Raw genomic sequence first — 16,458 nt, forward strand, 5'->3', positions numbered from 1 at the left:
ATAATTTGTTTATATACCACTCTCTCACAACATCAGCTTATCAAAAGAAAGGAAACAGAGGCATGAAAAGACACAATTTTCTGCTCCTAAAGCCAAAGAACAAATGCAAATGGAATAAAAGACAGCATTCTTGTCCCAGCTTTCCAAATTATTTCCCATTTAGGATTACATATAAATTACACAGTCACCTGTACAGTAAATAAGAGAACTAGGTTTGACATTTAGCAAAAAATAAATAAGAATGCCACAGCAGTATTTTCCAAAATCACCATGGTTCAGTCAAGTGCTGGGATGTTAACACATGCACTGTTTCAATAGCATTTTTTTATCTGCTTTCTTGAGCAGACACATACACATGACGCTAATGAGTTCCAACCTGCTTCCTTAAGCTTGGCTGCTCCTGGATTTATTTGCGATAAAATGGTATGAGTACAACTCTTGAAATCACAGCTACTCATGGTGCCTTTGCAACCTCAAAATACACCCCCCATAGATGAAAATACCCACTAGGAGACAACTCCATGCCCCACCAGTGTTGTTTCCTGAAGTGTTCTGTTCAACCAAACTTATTTCCCATTGCTCACCTACCTCATTTTCCCACATCATTGCCACTAAACTAACAATAAAAAGAACCTCTGTATTCTGTTCTTACCTGCAATGCAATCATCTTGGTACTTTATGTTGCCTTCTTATATTTTTGAAAACCCTTTCTAAGTTGATATTGAAGGCCACTAAATTGTCATCATTTGCACTCTTCCTCCTGAAATTCACTCATCTTAAAAGATCTCAGCAAATCTAATTCCAACAAGGTTATCTTTAAGTAACTTACTGATGATACTTCACTTGTTACTTTCCACAGAGTTATGGTCTGATATATTCCACATTAAATAAGCTCCCTTGGGGTGAGATGCATGCAGGTATTAATCAATAAACAGAAAAAAGCAAGATCAAAAGCATTTGCAATAAAGCTAAAAGACAGAAGATAACTTCCATTGATTCAGTCTAAATCAGTTGGTTTTCTTGCTTCCAGAACACATTAAAAGATACATAATTTCCTAGGCATTACTACCCTAAGGAATTTTTAGCGATATTTAGAGTCCCTGTTCCCACTGAACTGTGTATGCAGCATGCTAACCGGCATCTTTCCAAACTGATTATTGCTGATATTCTAATTTTGAACATTTATGAATTCTATGTTGCTATTAAATTATTTTCACTTTAGATATATGTTACCAACTTTGTAAGCCCACTCTGAAATTGCCTGCTAACTGGCAATTTTTTCTTATAAATACCTCACTAACAAGCGTAAGAAAACACCACCTTTTTTGCTGCACAAGAAAACCTACCACCTGGAGATTTCATAGTCCCTCAGTTGCCATTTGAAATTCATTAACAGCTCACCCATTCTCTGACAGAATCAACCCATGTTACATTTCTCAGCATAGTATAATTTTCCATCATTTCAGAAACACTTATGAAAAGATCTCCACAACTTCTCTCTTCTGCTGTTGTGACCTAAGATAATTTTCTCAATGACACCTGAAAAATAATTTTACTATCATATTTACTAAAAGTAAATCATTAACGTGCAGCAACCTCTCTTCAGTTTTATAGCTTTGTTTATAAATGCATTGCCTAAATACATTTTCATAACTCCATCACCGAGATTTACCTGGATTCCACTAACCTTAAGTGGATGCAATCCATTCATGCTCAGGTGGAAAAAGCTATACAGTTCTCAAAAGGAATGGGTTGCATATTGAAATGGAAATGCTTTTTAAAAATCAGATTCCTATATAACCTTAAGAATGCTGACAGGATATTGATAGTTTAAGGTATGAATACCAAAGGCATTCAGAAGCCTCAATGAGTAGTCTTTCTGCAGTGTCCTTTAAGACTGTAAAAAAAACCAAACTCAAAAACACGAATGCACGGAAGCAGAAATCTTGCATTTCTTGCCATTTTCTCATTGCTAACAACACAAAACTCCATCACACTTTTGAGTTATATTTTTTTCCATATAAGCGATACAAACTTGATAAAACTGAAATTCTATTCTCAGCTCCTCTTTTTCCTGAAGGATGCAGACATATTTTTGTTTCTTCAGCCTTCTCAACTGAAAGTACAACCAACCCAAAGGCTTTTCTTGTATACAGGCAAATCCTAGTAACACGATCCAGTTACAATGGATTCACACACTATCTTTTTTCTCTTGTCCTACCCTCATCAACTTTGAAACATCAGCAATCCCACCCCTCCACCCACAAGCACAAGACCAGAATAGTTACAATCAAGAATCAAAATATTTACGTGTTTTGGGCATTTGTCAGCATCTCCCAGAGTTCTTTTGTTTCACACAATTATTCCAATGGAAGGAAATCTTCCAAATTAAAAAAGTGGAAGCTCATTTTATTAATTCTGTTATTCTGCAATCAACCAAATTTGTAAAAGAAACCTGAAAGCAGATATACTACTTCGAATTGGTTTTATTTTTTTCAGAAAATTCTCTGGACGTTAAGTTAATATCCTTTGGAAAAGACAGCACTTTATCATCTTTTTTTCCAGTGCTGCGTTTCTCTACTAGAAATCAGCATGATGTAACGTCATTAGACAAATCTCTTGCCAGTTAAAATACCCTCTAACAGATCACCTATGAAGATATACTACTCTTTTCTAAGTAGTAAGTATTCTCCTAAATGTAACCTTTCCTTAAGGATACTCTGTTTTCCTAATCTGAATTCATTCTACTTTTTGTTGTCCTTTTCTTTACAAGCCTTTAGTAATTCAGCTGCCTTTCTCTGGTTTGTGATAGCTTTCTTCAGAGAAAAGCAAAAGAGCACGAAGCATTAAGTTTATTTTTGAGCAGAATCTCTCATCACCAAATTATCCTCTTCCTATTTGGAGACAATGCATTCAACTGGCATTTGACTGTAATATCCAAAGATTCCCAACGCATCTTTCAAAAAGGAGAATTCTCATTCCCTATTTTCTTTCATTTTTCACTTTCTCTAAAAGTTCAAAAATTTTTTTTTTGGAAAGTCTGGCACCACCTTCTACTGCTGAGGATCTTTGTTTGTTTCAGTAATTTCTGATTACTACCTTTATGCTTTCTTATTCATCACCCATTCTTAGGTAAGTTACCTGCAAGAACAAGATGCAGAGCATTTCTGAAAAGGACTTTTAGCACTTGGAAGAAATCTCCTGAGATGCAGAGGTCAGTGTAGTTATCCATGCTCACCACCCAGGCACTGGACTACTCGGCACACTACACACAAATCATTCAGATGTTTCAGCCAGAGCGGGATGACATTTATTTAGCAGGTTTTTACATTACTTGCATATTATCTGTTCTCTGAAGACTATCTAGACAATCTCTGGTACAATTCCAGGTAAGCACTTCAAACAATAAACAGAGTCCTGTCTACAATAAGGAGGTGGACTGAAATCTGGAACAATTTCTCTGCATTCCCCAGATATTTACACTTCTACCATTTGGGGCTACTGAGGACAAATCTCCGTTTCTAAACACAGTTCCAGAGCTGACTTGAGAGTTACACATAGCTTCCAACACAGCCAAAAAATACCTCTCCTGGCTATGTGAGTAGGTTGAGTTTTTCCTGCATTAAGGAACTCATTTTAGCCATTTTAATAACTGTAATGCTTAAAAGACAGCACAGCTACAGGCCTAACAAAAGGCATTTAAGTACCTATATATGTATTTACGTTTTGCAGATGATCCAAGTAAAATCACCTCCCTCATTTCTGAAATCCAGCCCCTTTAAATGAAATAAAGCAGCTATACTGTGCCAGGACCACCACAGAATTATTTTTTCCAACAAGGAGAAACGAGAAGTACCATTATTGTACTGAAATCAGCAGGAGAAAAGATCCCACAAGATCTTAATAACATAGTGACACTTTCATACCATGTATGAGAAAAAGGTCATACTGGCATTATCCCCCAAGATTTGTTCAAATCCAAAGCAGAATTCCACATAACGAATGACCGCTTCAGTTCCTGCAGCATTCTCAGTTTTTCTGGATAGCTCACTGAGAACACATGATTCGAGAGATCTGTAAGATCACAGCCTGGGACTGCTCGTGTGACGCATTGTTATATGGCTATGATAAATAACATCAAATCAGCTTCAGTAAGCTGAGAAAACAGACTGAAAAATGACAATGTAGTCTAAATCAATCATGACATCAGAGAAAAAGATGAAAGTTTACAAAGGATATCCGAACATCTCAGTGACAAGAAAAAAAAAGCAGGTTAAGAGCATTTGAAAAAACTTTGTGGTGCTTAAAGTAAGTCTAGAATGGTATCAACCAAGTAATAAGTTTGCTGCATATAAATCCAGCTTTTGCCCACGTTCAGCTGACTGACCAGCAGGGAGCCACTAGACCTGCTGAGAAGAGCCTTAGGGTGCTGCCTGCAATAGATGTCTTTGTCAAAAGGTGAAGGCCTGCTTTAAATAGTGCAACAGAAGCAACAGAGCCATCAGGACAAGTCTCCAAGATTATTTCTAATGACATAGCATTTAAAATGGTAGTGATTCAGTTTGAATTGAGATTTACTGGGGCAGTACTCCCAGGATTCAGTATCACCTAGTAGAATACCAGAAGTTCCTATAACACCACTAATCCAGAAGAAACGAAACTGCTTTTCAGGAGAAAAACTGTGGAAATCCTACAGAGTTCCAGCCATCACTAAGCATTTCCCCACAAATCTGTTTCATTTCTTCCAAAAAACATTCTGTCCAGCTTGAAATAATTAGTCTCAAATGCAACTTCCACAATTAACTAAGACTGATCTACATGTATTTGCATTCGTGTAACTAAAGGGCATATTTGAAAAAGTTTTTAAAAACGTTTCGAACTTTGCACAAGCAGAAGCTTCAACCTCATTTCACAAATGGCTTTTTATCTGTTTAATTTTCACAGACACATTCACTACAAAGGCCACCAGTCAATAAACAAAAAGCAGCTTCTAAAAGTTTTCAGATAAACAGTGCATCTATCATAAGCAAACCAGGCCTCAGAGAGACATCCTTCTCTGGATTGTATTTAAACGAAGACTGCTTCCTGGTGGTGCTTCTGAGCAGACTCTCACAGCCAGACAAAGGCTGCTGCACGGCCAAGGCTGCTGTGCTGGTGAAAGGAGTAAGTGTTCTCTGGCCATAAGAGCCAATTAACAGGTGTACCTGGGATTTGACGCGCCTGGTTCTCTTCAACACAACGTTCATTCTTGAAGCCTGCTTTGGCAAAGTCTGGGCATCTGAGCTGAGGTCTTCAGCCTCCACTTTCTCCTTAAGGTCCAAGTTTGGCTTTTGGATGCCCTAGAGGATCACAGCACAGAACACAAGCTTGACTGATCAGGCAGTGCTGATCATTTCATGGTCTGTGAATCATCCTGTTTGCTACGAAACAGGATGAGTGAAATCACACAGCATTACATATGCCATTTGGACAAGAGGCCAATGAATCCACACACCCTTCAAATAACAAAGCTGATTCTCAGCTGCCAGCTATCAAGAGAGAGAGAAAGACATCTTCCTGATTAATCCTATGATCTTTTGCCCTGTTTTCCCTCCCAGTATGGTTGGCCTCAGCCTATGAAGAAATGACTAACAGAAAATAACTATACAAGGTCATGTTACAACTTCTAGCACTATTCTGTCACAAGTAAGTATGAGGGTGGTTCTAAGTTTGTTCACATAGCTAAAACTTCTAAAAGTGTAGACCCTATGTCCTAGATTTGTATGCAGTAAGAAGTAGCATTCTACGTGCAGTTTGGGTCCCCTCTTCATACTGTGAAAGAGAAGCATCTCACCATAAGGCTGACCCCAGACTGGAAGAGCTCATAGGGGTATAAGATCCGTTCGTAATGAGACTTGAGTAATGACCCTGTGCCTTTTCCTGGCAGGTAGCCAAGCCGACTTGCCACTTTAGACCATTTCTTCTCTTTAGTGACTACTTCAAAGCCTCCTTTGCTGGCAACAATCTGAAACGCACAAATAAAAAAGTTAAGGGCTTGGAGCTGCTCTCACCACCTTGCATAAACCAAGAATCAATTAAACCAACCAAATGTTAAAAGGTTCTATTAAAAAGTGACAGAATCCTGAGTCTAGTTTTTGTTTCCTGAAGGACTAGTACTTTTATCCTCATTAGTTAATACATTTAACATGACACTTTTCCTAGTAAATGTAAACTGCGTACTGTCCTACACAGGAGGAGTCCAACAGTTGAGATTTATGACGTGTTGGAAAGAATACAAACCCCACCATCAAAAAAAACTGAAAAGCTAACTCTCACCAGACTTGTACTCTGATGCAAAACATAAGTCTGGCCAGAAGTGAAGCCCATTCTAACAGACCCCCAGCAGAAGTGAGCATTGGAGCTCGTAACTTCAGAGTTATAGAAACTCACACAAAACCCTGAATGGAAGAGAGACTACTGTAAAAAAGAGGAGAAACTGAATTTACCTTCCAATTACCTCAGTCTAGTTTTTACGCCTGACTTCAATTGGTTTGAGGCTAGTAATTCACATACAGAACTATCATTGCTTACATGTAACTAATATGTACATAGAATGAAAAACGACAGACCATTTGCCTCCAAGCAACGATCGTAACAGCATACCAGCTGCCTCCTCAGAAACACTGGCCACATTTCCACTACCAAGTAGCTTAAAGCCTAAATGGATTGTAATTTCATTTACATTATTGTAAGATTAATAGCATTTCTACAACAGCATAGTTTTGCATTACATTTCTTTACACATGAGGACCAAATTTCATGCTAAATGTTTCACAGACTGTTAGAAACCTCAATGCAAAAACATTTTGTTACTGAAATGAAATTTATAGTTTACTTTTGAGGCTGAGATAAATTCAAAAGTTTAATAGTGACAAATAAATTACTTAATTCTGGTTCCTCCTGTAATCAGAGATAGTTACATTTAGATAAAACAATAATATTATTATTTTTCCTAATATTTACAGCAAAGTACTAGAAAAGCCATTTTAAATGAAACGATTCCTAAATTTCAACTTATCTTTAAAACATCCATGAAAATTTAATTTCTAAAATTATCTATATGAACAACGGCTGGAGAAACCACTAAGTAACCAAATAAGCTTAGACCGGCGTATCTGCAGTCAACTAAAATGTTCCCGCTCAAAACAGTGACCCAGATATTTCCAAGTACCACTATGATATTCTGCATATCCCTGCAAACCACCGTAGATGTGAAAAAAAACTACTGAAAGACATTTTATCAGCTTTTCTCTGCATTTTATCAGCAATTCCAGACTGTCCAAAAGACTATGACTTTTTGCCTTAAAAATAAAAAAAACCTATTCAGATCTTTACATTTTTACTTACCTGAGAAAGAAATTTTGATGTGGAATAGAAATAATGCTCTAACCTAGAAGCACTAGAACTACCATATCTTAATTCCTTACCTCTACCATACCTTAATTCCTTACCTTGCAAGAAGAAATCTACCTGTTTATATTAACAATCCATCCTCAGCAGGTAAGTTTATAACAGTACATATACTTTATCAAAGCAAGAGCAAATTCCGACAGAGATTTTATTTGTGGGCAAACTTTGAAAAAAAACACACCAAACACAATTATAGTAGTATAAATTTCTAGCCAGCCTTAAGCCTAGCCTGTTTTGGAATTTAATTAACATAATTATTCCAAAAGTTGACATTATAAACTCTCAAAGATGCATGTTTATGTCATGTGGAGAACCTCTATTGGGAAAGAGAAAGGAGCAATTACAACAATTCATTACAGAATTGCTAGGTCAGGAGCTGAACTGCACACAAGTATACCGCTGCATTCTCAAAAACCACCTCAAACTCCTGCAGCTCTACCATACACAAAAAAGGAGAACTAAAAAGCAAGTGGCCAGCTGACACCACAATGTTCAAGCTGTATACGAGGTAATGAATACATGCTGTATAGAAGCCAATCAAAGGCAATTGATTTAACTGTGCTTGACATGTCTGACATAAGCATTCAATTTAAAAATTCTCTTTCACTATATTTTTTTTCCACTCTCTCATTTAATCTCTGTATTAATGAGATTAATGATGTAAAACAAGCCCTCCCTGTCTGACCAAGGCTTATAATTGCTTACTCACCTTGCTCAGAGCATAGAGATCCAGTATTTTTCTCTCCACCACAGGGATTTTTAAATTGGATCCTTGGAGTTCCCAAAATTTTGCTAACTGATCCAAGAAGTCCAGCTTCACTCTTGTCATTGCCTGCAATGAACGAAGGAAAACAAACGTATATGTCCCAAAACAAGCGTGACAATATCTTACAGTTCTGAGAAAAAAATGACAAGTTTTTACAGTGTTTACATTTTCAAAGTACAACTTGGCAAGTGAGGTATTTCTTAGTCATGTTAAAAAAAAAACAACCTAGAAATAGAAATATTGATAAAAAGAAAGATCTTTACAAATAGAAAATTGTATGCTTTTCTCTCTGCACTCAAGAACCTATAAACTAAACTCCTACCTACAATTTCTTGGTTTGAAACCAAAAAGTATATTTATGAAAAATCAGCATTCCAGGGAGAAACACAAGAGCAATTATTAAAATATACATTGGGGGCGAAGGGGAGAGTTACAAACAGTTTTTATATATGCTTTAGCCGTGCAGAAGGGCCTCCCCTCTGGAGTATTTTTGGAGCACTCAAATCACTTTCCATAAGGAGACCCATTTACAAGCCAAATGATACATGATGTTTTGGTATATGAACAGAGCAAGGCTTTGAGAAATGTTGTAGAGGAAAGGAAAAACCAGGACAATATGGGACTCATACTGCTTCCAAGAAAGCTCCCATGTATTTTTTGAATTGTAGAATTAACCAACTCTAATAAGCCTACAAAAAAAAAAAACAGTTCATTTTAAGGCTTACAAGGTATCATCAAGACAGTATAAGGTAACCACAGGCTTCAGAACAGCAGTTAAATATTTTAAGGAAAAAAAATTCATTGCCTGTGGAGCTCTGAAGGCTAGACACTGGCTGCTCTTACTACACAACATGGTAGTTGGCATTCATTTTAGACATTTCCAGTTGAATGTGAAAAACTCTTGTGGTTATTTTGGGTAATAAAATAAAAACCAGACTTTTCTCAAAGCCATGGAGAGTTCTTTTATATGAACTCTGCCACTGCCAAGTATAAACACTGATGTGGTCTATGGGTTTCTAAAGTCACCCCCATCCAGAAACCTGCCAAGATGCAAATCTCAAGCAAGGAGACCTACTGCTTTCAGTGGAAACACAAAGTTATATCAACAGTGGAAAAGCTCACCTCCAGTTCGTTCAGGCGCTGAATTCGTGGAGTGAAACGAAAACTTTGTACTTCACATGCAAATGGAGGCTGCCAGTCCTAAACAGAGACAGAAAGACATTTTATTGCTTCAAGAAATTTCTCAAAAAATGCACAAAACAGCAGACCCTAACAATGTCCGAGTAAACAAGCTCCCAATAGTAAATGAGTTTCTTAGTACAACTGGTGATATTATTTTCCAATTTTATGACATTCTTGTACTTTAAAAATAATGTTCCTCCCACAATATTTTAGTTCAAAGAGATCCTCACAAAATTTCAGTTATAAAAGAATACAAGGTTCAAAGCATTTCAGTATGCGTTACCTCATACTGGGTTTAAATGAGAGACACCCTGTAGCTTGTTGGTTATTTACTTTAAAAAAAAAAGTAAAGTCCCATATATCCTGCACATTGCAAAATTCTCACCGTCAACCGTGAAAAACACTAAATACAGCACATTATTACACATCTAACTTTTTTCATGTTTGTCTACAGTCATTTCAATAAAGACCAGACCACCGGTTGGGAGTCCAATTCTTTAACAGAAATGCAGCCTTAAATAATGACTTTCTCAACACAGTCAGCAGTCGGTTCAACCACAAGTGCCTCCCAGCCTCATCTCTCAAAAATGTGTTACCACATCAAAATAAGTATAATTCAGCTTTTTAATGCTTTTTAAGAAAGCTTAAGATATAGTAGATTGTCTACCTGGCAGTAAATACAACAGACTAAGGACACCCCATTCCAGGTGGACAAGCCACACTAAATATTTATTATTTGCACTGCTGCAGCATATAAAGGCCTCAAGCACGACCATAAAATATTTACAGCTTCTAATAATGGAAAAGAATAGTAAATCAGCAAGGTTAGTATAAAGCGTGTGATTTAGTCCTCATTGCAGGTTGCAAATCAATCTGACGCACGCATCCTGCAAAACCCTGCAATGCAAACAGCTAAGCAATCATGGAGAAACACAGACGCGTTCAGTGGCCAGGAAAGTTCTAGTTATTCTCAATGAACAGGATCTGGATCAGTTTCTTGTGGCCTCTCAACCTAAGCCATTCTGCTTATTTTAGAAAGAGCAACCCCTTGGAGGTCAAGTTTTCACCACGTCATTAAACGAACTAAACAGATTCCAGCAACCCAGACAGGTCAGGAGAGGAAGGATCATGAAATCTAATCAGCAACCCCCACATCCAAGTTGTTCTCAGTTACACGCCTTCTTTTCATTTTTTTCAAGTCTCTTATTTAACGGCTGTATTTAAAGTTTATTTGTACTTTAATTATGAAGTGTTCTAACCGCCTTTTGCCAAATTGCCTGATGTTCTCGTCTGAACGGTTTACCAGGTCACAGGGCAATTCGTCATAAAACAATGATCAAGTCATCGAAGATTACGCTTCTACCTTCTAAACTGCTACGCATAAACATAATCCCCCTGCACAAACAGGTTGGCCGCACTTAAAACAGTTTAAAGATTATGTTTATAAACAACGATCTATTAAAAAGAAATACCCTTCCTCCTCCCTCCCCCACCTCCCGGAGCACACCCCTGATATCACCTATAATGCTTTCGCAGTTTTCACAAGTAGGCTATTGGGGTGGGGTTTTTTAAAGTAAAAAGAGCGTGGAGTCCCGGACACCGCCCTGCACTACCTGCTCCAGAGCAACCCCCACAACACCCAGCTCCGAGGTCAAAGACCACAGAGGTTCCTTGGTGCCCCTGGCACGGACACCGAGGCCTATGGAAGGCGACACATGAAACCCCCAGGCGAGCACCGAGAGCGGGGGAAGGGGCTCCCCGCGCCCTCATGTCCAGCGCTCTGCCACCCAGACCCCGGGCCCGCTCACACCTCCCGGCGTACCCCGCAGACGCCCAGCACACGGCGAGCCCCTCCCGCCCCGCTGGGCCCAGCCCGGCCCCCCGCCCTGCCCCCTCCCGAGGCCCGGGCAGGCGGTACCTTGGGGGGCCGGATCTTGCAGATGCCCGTTTTCTCGGCCAGGCCGCGGATGCGGCCGATGAAGCCGAGGGGGTCGCTGAATTCCTCCCAGCTGGGCTCAAACACGGGGCACTCGGGCGGGGGCACGAACTCGGCCGCATAGCGCGACCCACCACCCCCCGACATGGCCGCAGGGTGAAGGCGCCGCCGCCGGGCGGAGCGCACCGCGGGCCGCGGCGGGGCAGGGCCGAGAGGTGCGGCCGGGGGGCGGCGGGGGGGGCCCTCAGGGGCGGCCGGCGGGGCTGACCCGGTAGCCGAGGCGCATCCTCCGGCGGCGGCTACCGGGCAGGACGGCCGCGGGGGGGCGCGGGGCAGGGGCGGCTCTAGCCGAGTGTCGCTGTCCCGTCCCCCAGAGCTGCCTCCCCCCGCGCCGAGCCCCTCTCGCTCGCCTTCCAGCTCGCCGGAAGTTACGCGTCTCGCTTTCAGCCCTCCCCGGAAGTAGGAGGTGCTGTTGCCTTCCGACCCAAAAAGTAGTCCCTCCGCTACTCTTACGGCGAAGCAGCTCCCAGCTGCAGCCGACCGCCTCCCGGGCCCACCGCTCCCGGAGACACTCCTCCGACTGGTCCCAGAGCGAAACTGCTCCGCCTGCCGCCCCTCAGGACACCGTACGGCGTGGCTGGGGGAGGAGGGGGCCGGCGGAGGGGGGGGGCCGAGGAGGGCGGGGCCACCTCTACTTCGGCCGCGGAGGAATGTGCGACGAAACTCGAGCCATTCACTTCCGGTGCTGAAGGGCCATTTCTCGCCCATTGTCTAAGCCGGACGTCAGGTGGGCCGGAAGCCCCGCCCCCTCGCGCAGGCCCCGCCCCGTCCTCAGGCCCCGCCCCCTCGCGCAGGCTCGGCCCCTCCCGCAGGCACCGCCCCGCCGTTCCCTCAGGGCCGGTGCGGCCGGGCTGCCCGGGGGGCGGTGCCCGAGCCCCTGGGCCGTGTCCCCCGGTAGCTGTCGCCCCGCGTCCTACGCGGGTTCTTACCGTCTCTTTTTGTACCGTTCGCAGAAAGGAGCCGCCAGCAGCGCGGCGTGCGGGGCGGCCCAGGCCGGCACCGAGGCGGCTGGTGGGTGCCGTCCGCGGGGGCCGGCCTGTGTGACCCTGCGGGGCGGCTGTTCTGGCCGCTCTGGAGGTTAATCTCCATTAACGGGTGCTAACGCCAGCCAGGACACATTTCTGTTGGCAGCTGCACCATCTCTGGCCCCGAGCATCCCTCTCGCTGCTCCTCCATTAAGATCTCAGGGCTGGAGCACCTCTCCTGTGAAGAGAGGCTGAGAGAGTTGGGGCTGTTCAGCCTGGAGAAGAGAAGGCTCCAGGGAGACCTTCTAGCAGCCTTCCAGTACCTGAAGGGGGCCTACAGGAAAGCAGGAGAGGGGCTTTTTACAAGGGCATGTAGGACGAGGAGTAACAGTTTTAAACTGAAAGAGGGCAGATGTAGATTAGATATTAGGAAGAAATTCTTTACTGTGAGGGTGGTGAGACACTGGAACAGGTTGCCCAGAGAAGCTGTGGATGCCCCCTCCCTGGCAGTGTTCAAGGCCAGGCTGGAGGGGGCTTTGAGCAGCCTGGTCTAATGGAAGGTGTCCCTGCCCGTGGCAGGTGGGTTGGAACTAGATGATCTTTAAGATCACTTTGAACCCAAACCATTCTATGATGTGATCTCAGAAGTCAGGTCAGTAATTAATTACAAGGTTGTATGAAGCACTCCACAATCAACACCCAGCCTCTGCTGATCTCTTCTTCCCTATACAGAATGTTTTATTTCCAAAGTCAAGTACTCGCAAGTGAGGACTCACTTGGTACCCCTTTTACCTATCCATTGTGACAGAGTCTTCAAAAAAGAATTGCATTTTGTTGTTTATTTTTTTACCCCGAATCCTGCCTTCAGTGTTCACCATACTGCACATCTCACTTTATTCTTACTGTTTATTTCAGCCTTGGTCCTGGTGTACTATTTCAGTCTCAGAAAAAGTTAATTTCCTCCTCCTGTTACCATGAGGCTTACAAGATCTGCTTCAGACAGACTTACACATTTATCCTGCCAGATTGAAGAGGTGTTGTCCACGTTTTACACATGGGAAACAAATGGTTCTAATGCAAATGGTTAATATTGACAAAAGTTATCGGTAAGAGCAAACTGATCTTCTAAAACACTGAGTGAATTTACCAGTGGTTATTGTGTTGTTGCAATGTATTTTGCAGGGGGGTCCTGACGTGGATGCCTGATACTTTTATGCCTGTAAAAGCATGTGCAGTGCAGATGTTTTCTTACTACTATCTAGAAATTATATTTCTACATACTCCTGCCATTTTTTTCTTTTATTATTTGATTGTGTCTCTCTTCTGATGAGCTGTACCAGATTCTTTTGAGGAAATGCATGTGTATGTAATGTGTTATGTGTATTCTATTCCCAATGGCAGAATCGCCAATGTACCCAATTTCCAAGGTAACCAGTGATGTAGCCAGGAGTACTAGAGGGAAAAAACTCCACACTAGAAAGCACCTAATCTGTGCAAAAGCTTTGTTTCGAAAACCAGCCTTTACTGATTTCCTTCTAGATCGTTCAAGGTTGTTTCAGTTTTCAGTTTTGTGTCAATATGTTTGGGCTAGCGGAGGGCTCTGCACGGCACTGCAGGGAAGGGTGCAGGTTTTCCTAACAGTAAAAAGCTGAAAATCCCAAGTAACCTGTGAGGGGGCATTTTTTCAGTTGATAAGCTCTGTAAGAATTTTTGAAACAGAATTTTATGCTTTTCTCTGTCAACCCCTCTGGTTTGTGTGTGTGTGGCCTCTGAAACACTGGGCCACACTGGCACTTCACAGAATTGTAGAGGGGTTTTTGGAGGAGAATGGTCATGTAATGAGCCAGAAGTATGAGAGTATGGAGTGAGGGCCTAGCTGCGTAACAAGATTCATGTAGCTAGTGTCAACAAGCCGACCTTGGAGAGAAGAGATGAGGAAAAACAGCAGTTGAGCAAACAAGAATAGAGGGAGTAGCTGGTGGGAGCCGAACACGGAGGAGAAGAAACAAGAACTGATGGAGCCAATTAAGAAGGGACCAGTGGCAGAGCAGTGACCAATCAACACATCAAAGAAGAGTATGTTTCGTAATATTAACCAATAGCAATGCACATGCTTACAGCCAGGGAAAGTACAAAATGTATAAAAGGGACAGCTTATGCTTCATAAAGCGTCTTCACTTTGATTCACATTGGATTGTGTGGAGGCGTGTTCCTTCTCCTCACAGAATCACAGAATCACAGAATGTTAGGGATTTGAAGGGACCTCGAAAGATCATCTAGTCCAATCCCCCTGCTGCAGCAGGATTACCTAGATCATATCACACAGGAACGCGTCCAGGCGGGTTTTGAATGTCTCCAGAGAAGGAGACTCCACAACCTCTCTGGGCAGCCTGTTCCAGTGTTCGGTCACCCTCACCGTAAAGAAGTTTTTCCTCATATTTATATGGAACCTCCTGTGTTCCAGCTTGCACCCATTGCCCCTTGTCCTGTCAAGGGATGTCACTGAGAAGAGCCTGGCTCCATCCTCTTGACACTTGCCCTTTACATATTTATAAACATTAATGAGGTCACCCCTCAGTCTCCTCTTCTCTAAGCTAAAGAGACCCAGCTCCCTCAGCCTCTCCTCATAAGGGAGATGTTCCACTCCCTTAATCATCTTCGTGGCTCTGTGCCGGACTCTCTCTAGCAGTTCCCTGTCTTTCTTGAACTGAGGGGCCCAGAACTGGACACAATATTCCAGATGCGGCCTCACCAGGGCAGAGTAGAGGGCGAGGAGAACCTCTCTTGACCTGCTAACCACACCCCTTCTAATACACCCCAGGATGCCATTGGCCTTCTTGGCCACAAGGGCACACTGCTGGCTCATGGTCATCCTGCTGTCCACTAGGACCCCCAGGTCCCTTTCCCCTACGCTGGTCTCCAACAGCTCTGCCCCCAACTTGTACTGGTACATGGGGTTGTTCTTGCCCAGATGCAGGACTCTACACTTGCCCTTGTTATATTTCATTAAATTTCTCCCCGCCCAACTCTCCAGCCTGTCCAGGTCTCTCTGAATGGCTGCGCAGCCTTCCGGTGCGTCAGCCACTCCTCCCAGTTTTGTGTCATCAGCGAACTTGCTGACAGTGCACTCTATTTCCTCATCCAAGTCATTAATGAATATATTGAATAGAACTGGTCCCAGTACCGACCCTTGAGGGACTCCGCTAGACACAGGCCTCCAACTGGACTCTGTCCCATTGACCACCACTCTCTGGCTTCTTTCCTTCAGCCAGTTCACAATCCACCTCACTATCCGATCATCCAGACCACACTTCCTCAGTTTAGCTGCGAGGATGCTGTGGGAGACCGTGTCAAACGCTTTACTGAAATCAAGATAGACCACATCCACAGCTTTACCATCATCTATCCACCGGGTTATGTCCTCATAAAAGGCTATCAAGTTGGTTAAGCATGACTTCCCCTTGGTGAAGCCATGTTGACTGCCCCTAATGGTCCCCCTATCCTTGATGTGCCTAGAGACAGCACCAAGGACAAGTTGTTCCATCACCTTTCCGGGGATGGAGGTGAGGCTGATGGGTCTCTAGTTACCCGGGTCCTCCTTCCTGCCCTTTTTGAAGACTGGAGTGACATTCGCTTTCCTCCAGTCCTCAGGCACCTCTCCCGTTGCCCACGACTTAGCAAAGATGATGGAGAGTGGCCTAGCAATGACTTCCGCCAGCTCCCTCAGCACCCGCGGGTGCATCCCATCAGGGCCCATGGATTTATGGACGTCCAGGTTGCTTAATTGGTCCCTGACCCAGCCCTCATCAACCAAGGCAGATTCCTCCTCTATCCTGACTTCTTCTGGGGCCGCAGGGGTCCGGGGCTCCTCAGGACAGCCTCCAGCAGTATAGACAGAGGCAAAGAAGGCATTCAGTAACTCCGCCTTCTTTTTATCCTCTGTCTCCAGGGCCCCCACCTCATTCATCAGTGGGCCTACATTGCCTCTAGTGTTGGTTTTACCTGCAATGTATTTGAAGAAGCCCTTTCTGTTGTCCTTGACCTCTCTTGCAAGGTTTAATTCCAAGGAGGCCTTAGCTTTCCTAGTTGCCTCCCTACAT

General features: G+C 43.1%; 1 protein-coding gene across 1 annotated transcript in view; it reads right to left on the reverse strand.

The window, feature by feature from the left end:
• The window catches only part of KDM5A (lysine demethylase 5A), a 53,744-nt gene extending 42,208 nt beyond the window's left edge, over nt 1-11,536 (reverse strand). The window contains exons 1-5 of the mRNA XM_068400640.1: nt 11,316-11,536; nt 9,338-9,415; nt 8,159-8,281; nt 5,834-6,004; nt 5,205-5,339 (exon numbers count right to left, since the gene is read on the reverse strand). Coding sequence (XP_068256741.1) covers nt 5,205-5,339; nt 5,834-6,004; nt 8,159-8,281; nt 9,338-9,415; nt 11,316-11,480 — 672 coding nt within the window. The 5' untranslated portion in view covers nt 11,481-11,536. The remainder of the gene's footprint in view (nt 1-5,204; nt 5,340-5,833; nt 6,005-8,158; nt 8,282-9,337; nt 9,416-11,315) is intronic.
• Nucleotides 11,537-16,458: the final 4,922 nt, after the last annotated feature.

Source organism: Nyctibius grandis, chromosome 5 (genome assembly GCF_013368605.1).
Source record: "Nyctibius grandis isolate bNycGra1 chromosome 5, bNycGra1.pri, whole genome shotgun sequence".
NCBI lineage: Eukaryota > Metazoa > Chordata > Aves > Nyctibiiformes > Nyctibiidae > Nyctibius > Nyctibius grandis.